General features: G+C 40.8%; 2 protein-coding genes across 2 annotated transcripts; one reads left to right on the forward strand and one right to left on the reverse strand.

The window, feature by feature from the left end:
• Positions 1-1379: 1379 nt before the first annotated feature.
• LOC113173055 (GRIP and coiled-coil domain-containing protein 2) lies at positions 1380-18351 on the forward strand. The gene is made up of 24 exons (XM_026376318.1): positions 1380-1567; positions 2024-2086; positions 2231-2315; positions 2420-2499; positions 2605-2709; positions 2842-3340; positions 3705-5563; positions 5789-5852; positions 6230-6330; positions 6533-6631; positions 7273-7392; positions 8267-8431; positions 8645-8749; positions 9472-9634; positions 10011-10111; positions 10323-10400; positions 10515-10652; positions 11734-11855; positions 12099-12275; positions 12488-12696; positions 14000-14227; positions 14576-14715; positions 16602-16803; positions 16932-18351. Exons 1-24 carry the CDS (start codon positions 1562-1564, stop codon positions 17003-17005), a joined length of 4983 nt encoding a protein of 1660 aa, XP_026232103.1. The 5' UTR covers positions 1380-1561; the 3' UTR covers positions 17006-18351.
• Positions 15112-16226, reverse strand: tmem223 (transmembrane protein 223). Its single transcript, XM_026376319.1, has one exon. The coding sequence runs from the start codon at positions 16045-16047 to the stop codon at positions 15235-15237; it is 813 nt and encodes a 270-aa protein (XP_026232104.1). The 5' UTR covers positions 16048-16226; the 3' UTR covers positions 15112-15234.
• Positions 18352-19032: the final 681 nt, after the last annotated feature.

Consider the following 19032-nt stretch of genomic DNA (forward strand, 5'->3'; position numbering starts at 1 on the left):
ACAATAGCCAGCAAGTAAAATAAAAATAAATAAATAACTTTACAGTATCCGATTTAGGTCCACCCGTTGTATTTAACAGATGTTGAGCTTCTACAGCACTTCCAGGCAAGCTGCTGTTCATCTGTATTGCATGTCAGTTTAAGTTGGAAAGTACTAAGCTCAGTAAAAGTCCTGCTGTGCTCCTGAAGATTAGCTCCTGAGGCTCCAGGTAAATGCCTTGCAGGATCCAAAAGGTATGTCAAACTTTGCAAACTTTGATTTTGCATTTCCACTTCAGTGAGGAGTGGTCCAAAATTACTCCAGATTGTTGTGCAGGTCTGATCTGCAACTACTGGAAACGTTTGGTTGACATTCATTTTTTATTATTTTTTATTTTTTATTTTTGTCTTATATACTTAATACTGATGCTGTCCACTGTAAACTGTTCTTCTTTTCTCCTATACTGTCTCACCTTGCTGCTTTAGACAAAAGAATTTCCCCATCGTGGGATAAATAAAGTCTATCTTGTCTTATCTTATCTTATCTTATCTTATCTTATCTTATCTTATCTTATCTTGTCTTATCTTATCTTATCTTATTGCTGCCAAAGAAGGGTCAACCAGTTATTAAGTCCAAGGGTTTTACATACTTTTTCCACCCTGCACTGTCAATGTTTTACATTGTTATGTTCAATAAAAACATGAAAACATATAATGTTTGTGTACTATTATTTTCAGCAGACTGTGTTTTTGTATTGTTGTGAGTTAGATGAAGATCGGAGCACATTTTATGACAAATTAATGCAGAATGAAATTCCAAAAGGTTCACAAAGTTTTTCTTGCCACTGTACCTTGTAAGTTGCTTTGGATAAAAGTGTCTCCTAAATGTAAATCCTTTTTTTAGTAATAATATTATATATATAATACAAGAGTTACTCTAGATGCAACATAATTAGCATCTCTAGTTGAAATTATGCAACAGAATGCATGGATTAGGTGCCTTGTTTAAGGTCTTAATTTGACCTTTTCCTCACTCAATTACTTGACATGCTGAAGCTAAAGGTCCAGCATGAGTACACTGAGTTAATGACATTGTTTTTCCTGCCAGGTAGCTCTTTAGTTGGTCAGATATTCATTGAAGGTAGTAAATAGTAATTTAAGGCTGTTGCTTGTTTATTAGATAGGACCTAGGGACCATCTGTTGCTAATGTTAAAATGGATTTTCACAATTTATTATTTCCACATTTAATAACACGACATGCTTGTGTCTTTACGTTATGCACATGCTGAACAGGTATGCTTTGGCAGTAAATGATCTTTAATCGATCATCCGTTCACCGACAACATATCCTGTTTAACCCGTGACGTAAATTGTGCTGACGTCACTTGGTTGACGATTGCGGAAGAGTCGCTCCTTTAGCCTGGTAACTCACAACCAAAACAGTAGGGATGTTGTCGTGTTAAATCTCCAATAAAGCAAACATATTATTAGCTATCGTTTTGACTCTCTCCGGACAAGTTAACTGTTGTCTCCCTGTGCTTGTCAGACGACTGAGAATTGACCAAACAGCCGACCGACGGACATGGAGGTAAATATTCAGTGTCGAGGTGTTAGCTTTAGCTTTAGCCGGTGTGTCCACAACTTAATAATACGAGTGTAGCACTTTCAGGTTAGATATTAATGTAATAAAATGGCCTGCACTTTGTTAAAATGGTGCTAATCTACTCACGTTTGACTGTTACCTGTACAAACTAAGGTATTTAAACACACTGGAAGACAATCATGTCGTATGACCGTATGGTTTACATTGCTTACTTATATGTGGTCTATATGTAAAGTTCAGAAAACAGAAAACATTTTAAAGGATCACACCACCCTGTTCCAACTTGCTGATTATTACATTTGATTTTATTGTGTATGTAAGTCCGTATAATGCAGCAGAGCTCGCACATTTAATACACCTTTAGCTTTCATATCTGTTTGATCTGTTTCCTGTAATCTGTAGCCATCTGGATTTGTTAATCTTAATCTTTTACTGAAACAGGACCCTGGTGGGACAGGAGTAGAGCCTGCAGCTCCATCACCAGGAGGTGCACCTAAGTCAAAGGTACTTCAACCTCAGCAAGCACTACACCTGGTTGCATTTAAACTGTATTTGTCAAAAACACTTATATGTCTAAATTTGTATGAACAGTATCCATCATTAAATATACTTTGAACTTATTCTGTTTCTTCATATTGTATTTTCTAGCTGGATACACTATCCAAAGATGACCTCATCAAGTTTGCCAAGAAGCAAATCGCTGCCATGCAGAAGATGAAGGGCAGATGTGCAGGTATCTATAAGTGTTGTTAAAGTATTTAATTTTGTTTGACTCTGTGGGCCACACAAGTATGTTAAGTTACATTATTTCATTATATATATCTCATACATTATCAGATTTGGAAAAAGAAGTTGAGTCCTTCAAACAGCAAGCCAAAAACAGTAACAGCAGTTCAGATGACTCCACACTGATACAGGTTTGTTGCTATAAGAGTATCCTATCACCTTGTAAACATACTTCTTACTTTTGTACTGCATCATGTGAATAAGATGGGTCTGGTCTATGCGTGTGTGGTATATAGGAGCTGACCGAGAGGATGGATGCCTTACTACTGGAGAAGGCTGAAACGCAGCAAAGTCTTGCACTATCTCGAAAAGATCTAGAGAAGACTAAAGAGAAAGCCAAGGTAAAAACAGAAAATAAGATCCACTTTTATATCGTATGAAATTTTGCAGTAGACTGCAAGGTCCATCCATTAATGCGTTTATGTTTATAAAAAATAATTACCCTTACACTGTGTGAATGTTATTTTGGGCAGGGTGATCTAGCAATGCTGCAAGGAGAGCTTGACCATGTGATTGCAGACTACCAAAAGAAGATCAAGGCCCTAGAGAGCAGTATTGAGGAATCCAAAACCAAACATCAAGAAGAAGTGCTTTATTTCCAGAAATTATTGAAAGAGCAGGAAGAGAGTTATAGACAGAGTGAAAGGGAGAGGGAGCGCCAAGCTGAACATGCCACGGCGAAAGAGAGCGCTGAAGAAGTCCGTCGTTGCTTAGAAGCTCAGATGCAAGCCTTACGAGTTGAACTGGATGCGATCCAAGAGAGAAAATCCCAGGAGACTGCTGAGCTGCAAGAGAGCCACCAAAGGGAGCTGACTAAGGCGCAACAGGAGGTGGAGAACCTCAAGGAGGAGCTGGCTCAGAAGAGTCTGCAGCACGAGGAGGAAATGAGGGCTCTGGAGGAGGACTGTGAGGTGGAGAGGGAGCGTCTCCTGTTGATTCACGAAGAGCTGACTGAGCAGCTCGCTCTCAAAGGTAAAACAGTGCTCCACTGAAAAGCCATCGGAACACAAACAATGTTTTTCTTTTTACTGTGAAGTCCACTTACTGTTTTAAGGAGGCAGTTTCAGTTGTTGAAGCGTTAACACGGAATATTCACAGCAGCAGAGAGACGGGCTGGTCCAAGTACAAATTGTGCTTGAAAGGTCCCACTAAAATAAAATGATTTTATTTAAATAAAACCATTTAATGCACTATTTAAATTTGGTTGAAATATAAGCAATATAGCATAGTCATGCTTCTGAATATTGGTAGCAGTTGTAGTTACATAATTATTTTTAAATAATTAATTATTTAGATGAAAATCATTATGACTTTTTGAATTAATGTTACTATCCAGACAGCTACCTGCAGGATGTGCAAGAGGAGGATGAGGAACCTGCCCGTGGTTCAGGGATTGCCAGAATGCTGGAGCTGTCTGGCTTCAGACAGGGCGACTCCAGCCATGGTGATGGAGTGGAGACAGAGACCATAAGGCTAAGAGCAACTTTGGAAGATCTTCAAGCCCAGAACACCATGTTGCAGGATGAGCTCACCCTGATCAATAACGTGAAGGGGGAGCTGGAGGCCGAGCTGGAGAGGTCCAAAGAGGAGTTCCAGATGGAGAGAGAAGAACTGGAGTTCAAAATCAACGAGCTGCAGATGGCCAAGGAAGGTGCCCCCACTGATCCAGTAATAACCCTCAATCCTGACCAACAAGAGGTTCAAGGTGAATCCAGTGTGTCAGCAGCAATTATTGCCCAGGATCAAAATCCAGCAGAGCAGCAGAAGCTGAATGAGAAGCTAAGGAGCCAGTGTGAGACCTTGATCAGGGAGAGAGACTCGGCCGTGGCTGAGTGTCAACACATGAGGGACATACTTCAAGGTTTGGGGACAGAACTGAGCGAGAAGACGAATGATTTTGTTCTTCAGTACAAAACCATGAAGGAGCAGGGGGCTAATACTGTACGTGAACTCCAAGAGAAGATCGAAGAACTCAGCCAGGAGAGAGAAGGACTGTTGGTGAAGGTCAGAGAGTTTAAAGAGGAGAAAAACACCCTAGTGGAGAACATAAAAGATCTGAAGCTGAAGCTTGAATGTTCCGCGGGTGAGGACCAGAAGCTCCAGGCATCTGTAGAGGAAAAAGCAACTTTAGCTTGTGAGCTGAAACAATCTGTGGAGGAACTAACCAGACAGAAAGAGGAGGTCCTCTCCCAACTGCAGATGAATGAAAACTTGACTGAAAACCTCAAAGAGACTGTCAATAAACTGACTGAAGAGCGAGACAAACTGAAATCCCTGCTTCAACTTCAAGAAGAAGAAATGAAAAAGATGAGTGACGAGAGAGCAAAAGAATTTGAGAGGCTGCTGGAGGAGAAAGAGAAAGAGGCACTTTTGCTGAGAGAGGAGACAGAGAAGGAGCTAAAATGCTTGAAAAAAGAGAGGGAGGATGAAATGGAACACCTAAAAGATGAGAGGGAAAAGACACAAAAAAGCCTGAAAGAGGAGGTGGAAATAGGACAGAAAGCAATTTCTGATTTAGAGCTGAGTGTCAAGGAACTTTCCACAGAAAAGGCTGACCTCCATCAGAAACTGGAAAAGACATTCTCCGAGAGGGAGACTTTGGCCTCCAAGATGGCAGATCTAGAGGCTCAGCTGGCACAGGAGATGTCTGAAAAGGACCACCTAGAGGCAAAGCTGAAGTCATTGACAGAGCAGGGAGAGGAGGCCCACGCCTCCATCACAGCTCTGGAAGAAAATCTGTCCGAAGTAGTTAAAAACTCCACCAAGGAGGCTGAGGAGCTCCGAGCTCACATAGATGAGCTGGAGAAGGAGAGGAATCTTTTGAAGAGCAGTCTTGAAGAGGCTGAGGGAGAGGGACGATCAGAGGAGGTGCAAAAGGAGCTCCAGGCCCACATCAGAGACCTGGAACAGGAGAGGAACATGTTGAGAAATAATCTGGAGGAGGTGGTGAGAGATGCTGAAGGGCTGCAGAAAGACCTGCAGGATATGAAGTCAGTCAGTGAGAAGATCAGCAATGAGAACGAGCAGCTGCAGGCTCGCATTTCTCAGATGATTCAAGAGAAAGAAGAGAAGCAGAAGGAAGAGATAAAGAGAGAGATGGAGAATATGGAGAAAGAGAGAAGAGAGTTCAGAGATCAGCTAACAGAGAAAGATGCACTCATATCCCAGTTGAAGGTCGAGACGGCTGCTCTCCAGGTCAGTGGAACTTTTTACGTGTCATGTTTCGTCTTATTTTTGTTTTCTTTTGACTGTAAGAAAACAATTAAGCAAAAAAGCGAAAGACATCTTGGGTGAGTTTTGGCATTATTTTTAACATTGTGAGGCAGTGTCCAGGACAATACTTATGCGCATTTATGTATAATTGGAATGTTTTTTGGTTTTGTTCATGCCTCTTTTTTTTCCTCTCTGTCACACTCTCAGGAGTCCGCTGCTCAGTCTGCCTCCTCAGAGGAAAATGCAGCTAATGAGACCACTAAGAAAATAGGTACAGAGGCAATACTTTTGCTTGTTCATTAAGGTTGTAACGGTTCTGAAACTTCACATCCACTGTCTCATTTCACCATGCTGTCTTCCAAAAGGTCCCTTATTACCCAACCCACTGTCACATGCCACTTTGTGTTCAGTGAAAGTACATGTAGGTCATCTGTGTTTAAAATTCCCCCAAAAACTAAAAACTAAACAAAAACTGAGGTATGACCCAAACCATGGCTTAATAATAAAGGCCTGAACTGAACCCTGGATTTGCAGAATCGTTACACTCCTAATGGTTATTTGTAGAATAAACTAGAATTTCAATATTGCAAGTTATTGAATTTAATGTCAGAATATAATTCAGAATTGTCTAACTTGTGATTTTCTCAGCTCTCCTGGAGAAAGAAAACAAAGAAAAAGACGAAAAGATGAACAAAATCAAGGCAGTTGCTGTCAAAGCAAAGAAGGAGCTGGACAGTAGCAAGAAAGAGGTAAAGTGAGCTTTTGTAGATATTTCAAGATTGAAAATGGAACGATGTTATCCTGAACACAACATTTAAACAAAATAAAATATACACATATTCACATTGGAAAAAAAATAGAATAGAAAATTCTAACTTTCAACTTTTTTTCTCATCAGTGCTCAGACACAGTACACATCTGAATCTATTATTTATTTGATTGTGTTTCCAGGTCTCTACCCTCAAAGAGGAAGTAGAATCACTGAAAGCTGAAAGGGAGAAAATTAACAGTTCTATGAAAGATATCATCCATGGTGCTGAAGGCTATAAGGTAGGAGCCTATGAGGGATGGACGGACTCACACAATGTCCTGCTTGAGTTCTGCAGCTTTTCTATTTTACACAAGCTTTAACAAAATGTATTCAGTGTAAAGTGTCATTTGACCTAATTACACTTTACAGAGCTGGTTTTAGTAAAAGTAATTATTTTGCATCAGAAGTCTATATTGCTTAGTTTGGACATGACAACCCTGTGCAAAAATTGTCAGCATGGTTGATTGAAAATGGCATAACTACTCACATCTGGATTTATCTGCTGTTACTCTCCCTGCTGTGCAATTGAAATGATTTGATTTTCAAATTAAAAGCACAATTTAACATGACCCCTCTAAAAACATTGAGAACATTTCTAATTCTTAAATGTTTGAAATGTTTTTATACATTCCTATTCCTAATATGTTACTAATTAGAAAGTGGAAGGATGCTCTCTCTCCCTGTGGTCTCTATAAACAGCCCCAAGACAGCACTGTGCTTCATGACTGAGTCTTCATTAGAGAAGAAACCACTCTGTTGTGTCTAATGAGGGTTTCGTCCCCTGCCAAATATAAATACAGCTCATATTTGAGATGCATAGTGTTTTCCTCCACTAAGCTGTTCGACTGGCTTATAGGGATGTTTGTGTGTGTGTGTGTAGAACCTGCAGATAGATTACGACAAGCAAACAGAGCGATTGGATAAGGAGAGAGAGAAGGTGGAGGCGGCAGAAAGACAGATTGCTGAGCTGACCAAACGACTCAGCCATGCTGTCACACAGGTAACACAGATACACACTTAGGCACCCACACCCACTATTAAACACACAAACTGCTCTCCCTCTCTTACCTACCAGTACATCTAAGCAGTGCCTCTTTGTCCAGCTGTATATCTCTCCAATACTTCTCACATAACTCAGTTTTCATCTGATTTACGGTGAGTGAATTTAGCGTCTGACACTTTACCCAGCTACGCTTGACAACCTGGCACCTACGAATAGCCCATCAGATGTGACCGGGTGAGCTGGGGAGAAATTGTGTTTATATCTGCTCCTTTCCCCAAGCTCATAACTGTCTCTTTCCAATGAGAGAACAACAGTCAGGTAAATGGAGCAGAGTATAGCTTCCATCTGCTCTGTGTTAGTGCAACACCATTTTCTAAAACACTGGTTTATTCTTCTGTGCGCTCATGGGTCTCGAGGGAGCATGCAGACAGGAAAGTAGTCTTGGATCTCAGTGTATGTCTGGACATCTCTGTTTACCAATCATAGTTTCAGTGTTTGGCTGACAGATGATGGGAGGTGGTTGCTGCTGCTGCTGATGGTTCAGTGGTCCTTGCAGAGAAAGCCCACAGAGCCTGCCGCCGTCAGATTTGCATGAATGACTTTGAAATGTGTCACGTGTGTTCATGCCACGTTCCTGCATGTGCATCTTGAAGCATTTTCATTTTAGGGTTTTTAGAGTGGCCTCAACCTACACAGAAATCTATAATATTTAGCTACATTTACAACAGTAAAATCATCAAAACTAACTGATTTAATAGAATAAATCTACACATAGCATTCTGGTTCATTCAGTTCAAAGGTGCAGAATCAATGTAGTACATCCCTGGTGCTTACCCATTTGAAGTCACCTGACATGTATATACTATTACAGGCGGAAACACTAAGCAGTGAGAAGGAGGACATGTTGGCAGGTATGGAGACCTTAAGGAGCGCAGTCAGGCAGCTGGAAACCCAGAACCAGGAGCTGCAAAAACAGTTAGCCAATCTGGATAAAGACCTGCTAGCTGAAAGGGCTATGAAGGAACAGAAGATCAAGGTAGAAATAAAAAGACACTTTGCTTCTGTCTTGTATTTTGTGTATTAGGTAACATTGTAACAGAACCACCAGTGGTTTAAACAGACCTTCTTATTAATGACTTAATTGATTTCATTATCTGAACAATCTGCTACAGCTACAACCTGCAGTATATACAGTAATCTTGTGGCTAGCTGAAGACTCGTGTATGTGTGTGTTTCTTTGCCTCTTCAGGACTTGTCATCTGCCATGAAGGAGGTAGAAGAGCTGACAGCCCAGCTCCACAAGCAGCAGCAGCAGTCTCAGCAGACTGCCCAGGAGCTGGAGCAGCTACGCAAGGTGCACACAGTCAGACACACAAATGCTTCTTAGACACTAGTGTGTCTCTGAGGGCCTGTGCAGTCAAGCGACTGGACTGGTGATGGCCAGCCTGCAGCTACGGCAGCACCTCTCACAGAGAACAAGAGCATTTCTAGCCTTCAGCACAGGAGCTGCTGTTGCTTTTCCATTAGTGGAGACCTACATAGTACAGCAGTGTACATGGAAGTAACCAGGAGGACCTTTTTAGTACAGCCTAGCTAACACTGTATTTTTTATTGACTTTGAAGGATCTCTTTAAGGACTGTATTAACAAATGCAGTGGCTAAAACAAGAAAAACCTATTTCAGTGTCCATATGGGCAACTCATTGTTGTTTTGAATCAGACTTGAAGAATTGTGAACTTATCCTTTAATGTTTCAAGACCTCAGGGCTCAGCTTCCTGCAAATTCCTGTAAGAACTCCAATACAACGCTTCTTAAGCATTGCAAGGTTCTCACACAGACAATCACAGACAAAGAGATCTCTTGATATTTCAAACTTGATTTCTCTCTGAAAAATGTACGTGTTAAAATTCTAGCTAAATATTGTGTTCAGTGTAAAATGGTTCATTTCATTTAGACGCAAAAAAGTGAGTTGTTGAAAATGAGCTTTAAATTTAAACCACATCTTTAAATAGCTAATATTTTGAGAAAGAGTATCTGACCGACAGGCACATTGTCGTATGTTGACTCTGCCTCTAGGAAGCACAGCAGAGCTCCCTGCTCGACATGGAGATGGCCGACTATGAACGTCTGGTGAAAGAACTCAACACCAAACTCTCACAGAAAGATGAGTGTGCTGAGGAGTTAAAGGCCCGGATAAATACACTCACCCAGAAAGACGAAATGCTCAAAAATGAAATAGGTAAGGACAATCATGTTCACATATACTATCACATATTAATGCAGCTAGACATTCTTTCATGTTGAGCAATATCATTATATTGGAAATGCCAGCTTCAGTCACAGTTCACTGGAAGATTCTACAAAATGTTAGTTTTTAAGGTGGATCAGACCTAAAACATACCATGTCCAAGGCTGATCAGTTTTACATGAATGACAATTTAATATGGCAGGTTTTAGGAAATCATGTAATTTTCCTCCTGTTTCTCCACATTGTCAAAATGTATATTGAAGGAAAAATACTTAAATACCCTAAATTAAAGGTCTATAGTATGAATCTCACTTAAAACCATTTTATGTATCTGCCTCTGTGTGTGTTTGTGTGTGTCTGTCTTCAGAGGCTTTGAAGTCCCAGCTGGACCAGGGGGAGGAGAAGACTGCCAAGATGAAACAACTGCTGGTGAAGACCAAAAAGGACTTGGCCGATGCCAAGAAACAGGTCTGTTTGTGTGTGCATGTGGAAGTGTGTCCCCACAGGATTTCTTATTTCTGTGTCTAATACTGATGCCATATCAATGTGCTGTAAAATATGTTGTATAGTGATTTATAGGCATGTGTTTTTGTTTGTATATATAGATCTGTGTATTTAAGTTGTCACTCCTTTATGCCTCAATAAGCATCTGTGTGTGTGTGTGTGTGTGTGTGCGCAGGAAACCTCCCTCATGATGGTGCAGGCCTCTCTGAAAGGAGAGCTGGAAGCTAACCAACAGCAGCTAGAAAGCTCAAAGGTAAAACACAGCGAACTTCAGCAGAACGTCTCTCAGCTATCCCATGAAGCCCTCAAATATGTAACTTTGAAAATCAACATGTTAATCATGAAGCGTGTGTGTGTGTGTGTTTAGATTGAGGTTTGTGAGCTGACAGCCGAGCGCCATCGTCTCCAGGAGCAGCTGAGGTCTGCGCTGGAACAGCAACAAAGACTGAGCAGCTCCCTGCAGCAGCAAATCAACAGCTTGCAGCAGGAGAGAGACACTGCTAAGGTTTATATATATTTTTTGTCTTTTACTCACAAATAGAGCACATATAGAGTACATTCATATTATTCACTGAACAGCTCCACTAGCATAGGGGCAAAAATGAAGTGCGTTGCTCAAGAGCACACTAACAATGTTGGCAAGGCTGCAACTGAATTAGATTGTGATGTGGGGTTGAGAAAAAACAAGTTAATATTTAAGGTGTGAAACTGTTGTTAAGCTGCAGATTAGATTGATGAACGAAAGGAGGATTTATATTAACGAAAGAAATTAAAATTATTATTATTATTATTATTTTAGTTATATGTGTTTACAGGTGTACATTTTTAAAAACAGACTTCAACAATAATAAAATAAACTAAAGACCAGAGCATGAAACGTCACTGCCCAGCAGCTGTAGTTAACTTTCAGAACTAACTTTTAATGCAGAATTGATAAGAAAGACGTAGTTTATTCAGCTGTTCTTCTGACATTTTTCTTCTTTTTTTTCTGGTACTTGGTGTTAAGGCCCCATTTTTCCACCAATTTTGAAAGGTGTCAAAACAAATGTGGACAAATTACATCCTCTAAAAGGAAACTGTAATTTGTGGTGCGCTTTGTATAGTGTCAGAAAGAGAGTTTTTTTTTTTTCTCCTTATGATTTGTGCAGTCCTTTTAAATCAGCGTGTACGAATGCCGATTGGATGGTTCATATTAGCTGTTGTTAAAAAGAAGTCTATAAATGAATGAACGCATTTATCCACCTGAGGTATTTACCTAATGGCGGTTTATAGAGGGGTGCATGTACACTTTGAAAGAACAGCTGGGTTTGAGAAAAAAAAAAGAGTGCAATTACGGCAAATTCACTAATGTGGGTATAATAGACACGTCTTTTACTAGTTGGACACTGTCAAATGATGACTCTATGGTTGTTTACTCAACCAGTCGAAAAAATACCAAGTGTGTAATATTTAGGACCATGATCTGCTCCTCTGTCTCAAACCAGTGTTATTTCTTGGTTTGAGAGAGCAGAGGAGTTTATCTATGTTAAATGTGTGCTTTGTCATTTACTTACCATATTTCTGCTTGATCTTTGTGTTCATTTCAGGTTGAGCTTGTGGCAACAACAGGCGAATTTGAGAGTTACAAGGTGCGAGTTCACAATGTGCTCAAACAGCAGAAGAGCAAAACCACCTCTCAGAGTGAAGGAGACTCTGGCAAACTAGAGAGGTAAGGACAGTTATGTACAAAGGAAGATGCAGGAAGGCAGTCAGACACCATAACTCTGAACTGTGTCATGTTATGTGTTCAATGGATATACACAGTGTTACATCCAGCACAATGAGTATGAACTGGCACCATAACTCAGTGGGTGAAGTGGTGACTGTCAGTTTAAATTTGATTAGTAGTAGGTGTCAGTCAACATCGTAGGAGTGACATGAATGTAATGTATGAGTGATTTGTGTCTGGCAGGGAGCAGTTGTCCTCTCAAGTAGAACAGCTGAGGACCAGATTGGCAGAGAGCCATCAGAGCCTCCAGAGCACCACCGCCGAGCTGCAGCAGCTCCAGACTGAACACGACACTCTGCTGGAGAGACACAACAAAATCCTGCAGGAAACTGTTAGCAAGGAGGCCGAGCTTCGTGAGAGGTGAGCTGACTTGGTCTTAGGTTGGGCATCTTGTGTCTGGGACCCAATATCTAGTCCTCTATTCTGCTTTTTCCTGACATGCAATTTTGTCACAAGACAAAGGTACACATCCTGTCACATGTCAGTCCTGCTTGTTTTCTGCTAAATTAGCAGCCTCTAAACTTTTCATGGAACCTCTTCCTCTCCTTCCACCTCTCTGTCTCCACCTTCAGGCTGCTCTCAATGCAGTCGGAGAACGTGACTCTGCGGTCAGATCTGACCCAAGCTCAGGCTGACCTGTCTGCCCAGGTTGAAGCCCAGCGTCAGACCTACAGGGAGCAGCTGAGGAAGCTCCAGGACGACCACCGAGCCACTGTGGAGACCCTGCAGGGCCAGCTGACACGCATCGAGGAGCAGCTCTTCAACCTGCAGAGCCAGAACAGTAAGAGTCGAAGCTGAAAGGTGGTGACGTGTAACTGCTGTATTACTAAGCTGCATAACAATCCAACAAGTAACTGTAGCTCAAACAGTGGCATGAGGAGTGAATTAATGGATCACATAAAAAACATCAAATGAGTGATATTTTCAATCACGTTCACTTCTATGAGAGAACTGATGGGAGAGAGAACCATGGTGGGGGAGTTGTTTGTGTGTTTATCAACAGAGCAGCAGTGGGAGCTCATTCATCACCTCCCACACAGCTGCCCTCTGGAGTCAAACAGCAAATACACACATACCAGTTGCATGGCCAAGTGTTGGCGAGGCTCCTCAGCTCTGCTCCCGCCTCTCAGTGTGGCAGAAGGCTCACCGTGGCATCTGGACAGACTCCTCATTAGTGGTTCACACATGCATGCCAGGATTAGTCCGATATATGGAGCCAATATATGTGTTTAGTGAAAGTCATATTTGCGCCTTTTTACCACTGTAGTGGGATTTAATGGCAGTTAAAATGCAGAGGGGTTCAACATCAGTGCATTTTGCAGACCTTATTGAGCAGATGGCAAATAAAACTGCTGGTCCCTGAACAGTATTTACTATACATATATTAAAAAGTAGCATTTGTCAAACAGTAAATAAAACACAAATATGAATTATTTTACAGCTTAGAAACCAGTTGGTTTCACAGCTTTCTAAGTTGTGCTGTCGACCCTGTAGAGACTGTTCTCAGTATTTATCTGTGGTTTCTATAATGTCCAGAATATTTGTTCTGTACATTCTCCTTTCCTGTATCACACAACAAAATCAGGTTGAATTTTAATGGATTTACACTCACACAAACTGACATATGCACAAAGCAGAGTGTGTATGACAATCACAGTCCTTTCCATACACATGGGGAAAGGGAGTAGGGTTCTAGACAAAGGTAGGAAGGTGAGGGAATTGGTTAGGAGTCTAGCCTGTTGGTTCAGTTTCAGGTATATTAATCACAATCTTCTTTTCTGTCCACCCACTCTCTCAAGTGCCTCATCCTTCCCCTTATCTCCTTCTCCGTACAGTTGTTTAAGCCAGCTGAGCAAGTTGAACACTAGAATGTGTCTGGTTCCCCCTGACGCTGCATTGAGACAATGTAAAAATTCTTGTCTGACCATATGTGTGAGCAGTTTATAGTGAAGGAAATGTAATCAGAGAATGATTAAAATGTAATCAAAGAACACATTCTTTGTCTTGAATTTTGAGATATACTATAATATGCATTCATTTGATAAAAAAATTAATAGTTGTTGCAACCTTATGCCCTCTTTCAGGTGCAGGATCAGTCCAGTCCAGCCGTAAGCCTCTGGCATTAGACCTTCAGCGCAGAAACACAGAACAGATGCCGGCAGGGTTGGGACTAGTGGCCCTTAGTGACCTTCAGTCTATGGCCAGAGAGGAGGGCGAGGGTATGGAGATGACTGAGAATGAGAACCTCTCTCCTGCACTCACACCCCTGCCCTCTCTGGAGCAGCTTCTCACATCTCCGGACCCCAAACAAGGTGTGTTTAACGGCAGAGATGCCTTCACAACATGTAATATACATAATGCATGTACACACTAAATATATCTGACAAACTGAATATTCACTGTGACCCAAACATATAAAATCTACATTCTCCTGTTGCCATCTTGTTTGAAAATGTAGTAAGTCGTAAAAATTCTGCTTTGCTATACACATAAGGGACAGTGCATAGTAACAGAGTTACTGATTTATTATCTGTTTTTGTAGCAGCTTGATAGGAGAGTCTGCTTATAAAATAAGAAATGATTCCATGATGCACAAATATGGTTTCTATATCCATGAATTTCTCATACCATGACATAACTTGTGTGTCTTTTGTGCGTAGAGCCATTTGTGTGGACGGTGGAGCCTACCAAAGAAGAACTCATTCAAAAGCTGACTACAGCCACACGCAGCATGGAGCATATGAACAGCCTGCTGCACGAAACCGAGGCCACCAATGCTGTTCTCATGGAACAGATCACTGTACGTATAGTACACACATGCAACATGATCAAAGTGTTTTTTGAACTTGATAACATTTGAAATGACACTAAAATCGTTTCACATTTTAAATATAAGTATTTCAAAATATCATTTGAAGACTCATGTCTAAAACTTTTATTATTTAGGCTGCAACAACCAGTATAGCCCAAAGTGGTCTCTGGATTGTTTTGTTTTGTGCAGCCAAAAATTTAGAAGCTAAAAATATTTAGTTACCAATTAAATAAGACAAAGTGATAGAATGAATGCTTACGACTGGAAAGATGGAACCAGAGAAAGTTTGACACTTTTGCTTAAGAATTCTTTCATTTCTGTAAAGTGTAAAGTCAGGATAGGTGTGTCACGAGTGATACTACAAATGAACCCAAACCCAGTCCATCCTTTAAATGTTCTGTTTTATTTTAGTGAAGACAAGCTATCAAGCAGAAAAAGCCTAAAATCTACATCTGTTTGTCAGTCTCCCACTGGTTTTTGGTGCCCAAAACCAGTGGATACCCCAATTTAGACTGTGCGGTACGCCCCAACAGTGATGTCAAATAGCCGAGCGTTGTTCACAGTGCCCTCTTTGTCCAGAAGAAAGTACAACTTGTGTCCTTTGATCCTGAGGGGGATGAATGAGGGGGACTCCTGTCTGTGAGCATGACAGGCCACCTGGTTCAGTGGGACTGTGATCTTGTGGCCTCGGCCTGGTCCCAAAGGTGACTGTGTGAAAACTGTCACCATCCTGCCCCCTTGATGTAAAATCACCTGGTAAACTGAGCGACGGCAAAACAGAGTCCCGAGCCCGACTATACCTGCTCCAATGAGCAAGCATCCCAGCGTGAAGCCGTACCTCCAGGTGTTTGAGCCCAGGTTCATCTGGAAACTCCACATCCCAGCCAGCCCGGTAGTGGTGGTGGTGGTGAACGCATTTGCCGTCCCCTTCTTTGAAGCTCCTCTCGTGTCCTTGAGCTCGGTATAAGCGAAGTGAGCCAGATATATCCAGAAGAGAACCTGTCCCCCGCAGAAAAGCGAGAGGAGCCGGAAGAAGCGCGTCCTGTCGTGCTCGAACAGGGTGACATCTCTGGAGGGCTGGACGGAGGTACAGAGGCTGCGGCGGGCTGTCAGCTGTCCGTGAGCGGTACCGAGCCGACCCGTGTGGACGAATAACCCACTGCCCAGCTCAGAAACGCACGTAACTCGGTTGGACCCGCCGCTGTTCGATCTGGTCTGTGCGGACTTGGACGCATTTCTGACACAGTGCTGAATATTAACGAGTCGGAACTGCCTGGAGTAAAACTGCAGGGCGCCACACAGAACACGCTCTAATCCCATGTTTCACGGTGGTAGACTGGTTTTAATGTTTCTACTCGTTACTGTCTGACAACTGCAAAGTCAATGTTGATATTTGCGTATATTAGTGATAATATTATTACCAACTTTTCCACGCTTCTCTCCCAACTACTCCACCTTAGGACGCGCCGCCATAGTTGTGACGACATGTGACGTACGTTGTTAACTACGGAAAGTAGCTTGACCAAAATTAATTGTCGGCCGTATAGAAACGCGGTATCTGTACAGCAAACAAAAACATTAAGATTTTGCGATTTTGTTTGTAACAGAGTAATAATAATAATAATAATAGCTTTTTATAAAATAATTGAATGTTTCTGTTATCCTAGATTCTGTTACTCAACAATAAACATTATTCCATAGCACATAATTTGACATGACAGCAGAAAAAGCATTTGTGTGTGTGTGTGTGTGTGTGTGTGTGCGTGTGTGTGTGTGTGTGTGTGTGTGTGTGTGTGTGTGTATATATATATATACCCTTACATATCCACAGTTCTCAGAGTTTATTAATATTGCTAATATTTTCCACCTGCTAGTTGTTGAAGAGTGAGGTGCGTCGTCTTGAGCGTAACCACGAGAGGGAGAAGAGTGTGGCCAACCTGGAGTATCTGAAGAACGTGCTTCTGCAGTTTATCTTCCTGCAGTCTGGCAGCGAGAGGCAGGCCCTTCTGCCTGTTATTCACACTATGCTGCAGCTTAGTCCAGAAGAGAAGAGCAAACTGGCTGCTATTGCACAAGGTACAGTATGGTCTGCATTGGCAGTATTTGCAAAATTGAAAAACATAAGTATGTCCTATACAGCAGGAAATAACACCCTTGACACTTCGGTCATCTGTAACCATTGTTCTTGGCTCTACTTTATGCAGGTGAGCAAGAGGGGTCTGGGTCTCGGAGCTCGGGCTGGACCTCTTATCTCCACAGCTGGTCTGGGATCAGATAGACTTGATGACCGACCAAATAAATGAAGATACTGGGAGGACAGCTAAAATATTAGCCGCATTTTTCTGTGAAAATCTGTTACTAAATATTCTGAGGTGGAGGTTAACTGAAATTTTGGGACAGAGCAACAGTAGGGACCAAGGAATGTACAATAAAAGATGAGCAGGCATGAGGTGAAGATGAAACCAAAATGTTTACCATGGACATTGATTAAATTAACAGTGCAATAGGTACATTAGTCTCTTACCAATGAATGTAAACTGTGACACATTTTGGTCTTCCTTCTTCTTACCTTTGAACATTTACTGCATATGAAGTTTATACTTCCTTGAAGTGGAGGCTATATGTCATTATGAGGTATCATTAGCACAAAAACAATATTGTGAGTGTATATAATACATGGTGTGGATTGTTGTAAGAACAACATTGTATAATACACATTGTGAGGAAGAAACTAATCAAGGGAGTTCTTTCATTGTCTATGGCATAATACTACTTGAACATAATATTCAGATGATTTACTTTGGAAGACATTTTTGCTACACTTGCATTGGGTTTGTAACAGTTCCATGACTTCACTGAAGTTTTAGCTATTTTGGTACAAATTACATATGCTTTACATTTCTTTAAGCTATTTTAAGAGGCGTAAGTAGGCGTTAAATATTTCAGAATGTGTTTTCACTACCTTCGAGGCAGTGAATTTTCTATTCACCGCTGCATGGAAATTATCATGAAAGTTACAACTACTCAGAGGTAACATTATTTCTGCTTTTACTTTTTACTAGTTGTTGCGTAGAAGGTAAAACTATACTAAACAAGCTAAGAAACCTGTAAGGCTAAGTGTCCTTTGGAAAATAATTAGCTGTGATTTGGGCTAAAACGTGTTAAAACACTGGTATGGTCCATGTACTGTATGTCTCTCCATTATGTCTATATATCTATATCTAACATTCTCAGGTTCATCTGACCAACACGACTGACAGAATGTTACAATATGAACATATCTGTACTTTTCCTGATTTACCAGTTTCTGCCTCACATTCAATCACCACATTATAATTATCATTTACTTAAGTTGTAATTCATCAAATCCAGTAACGATGTTTGTTTTGTGGTTACATTCTTCATTCTGTGTGCTTTTTTGGTAATGTTTATTGTGGTTTTATTTTTAATATCAAATTATAATTTTAATGGTCTCCATATGTATTTTGGGATTATTGTATGGTTTTTTAGGTTGTGTTGCTGCTTGATCTTGGACCATGAGAAATGAGTTGCAGCTCCCCCTTTCCTGTAAAACCCATTCACACAAGCTTATTATAAATACATACTCACCTGTAGTCCTACCAATGATTTGCCTGTTCATTTTTCATTCGAGTGGCAGCTTTTTGTGATTCATTCAGTGTAAGTGAATTTATTTATGTTTAAGCTTTTATATTTATGTTGGTTAACATCAGCAGAAGCTATGAGAGATTGCAGTAACAACTATGAGAATAAAGGAGAATTTACTGTATGTTAACTAGTTCAGTGGCACTTGTTTGATGTGAAGGAATGCTGAGAACACATTTTACACAAGGCAGCAGTTCATTTTAGAGATATCTGGGTTCTTACTGTTTTATTTCGCTGTAAACAATAAAGTTAACAGGGATAAGAATCTTTTCAATTGCTTTGCATTTAACCATGCTTATTCATTCATTTTGATCCATTTTCATATTAAATGTTACATTTACAGAGTCTGATGCAAATAATTTATTAGATTAATGCTGGCTGGTAGTTAGTATTTACTCTTCATGTATTTTATTGCTGCACATCAATGTCAGGGAGGTTCATTCTTAGTTTTTTTTTTTTTTTTTGCAATGTCATCAAATGCATCAATTGCGTATTTCTTGCTGTGATTTTTTTCATTGCTGAATGTAAGTCCACATCCCTCATGGACCAGGGACGGAGCTGTAGGGCCTTCCCTTTTAAGGAAATATATGTAGTATCTAGTATCATGACGCAGTTAGGGGAGGAAACAACAAATAATAGCTA

The sequence above is a fragment of the Anabas testudineus genome, chromosome 21 (genome assembly GCF_900324465.2).
Source record: "Anabas testudineus chromosome 21, fAnaTes1.2, whole genome shotgun sequence".
Taxonomy (NCBI): domain Eukaryota; kingdom Metazoa; phylum Chordata; class Actinopteri; order Anabantiformes; family Anabantidae; genus Anabas; species Anabas testudineus.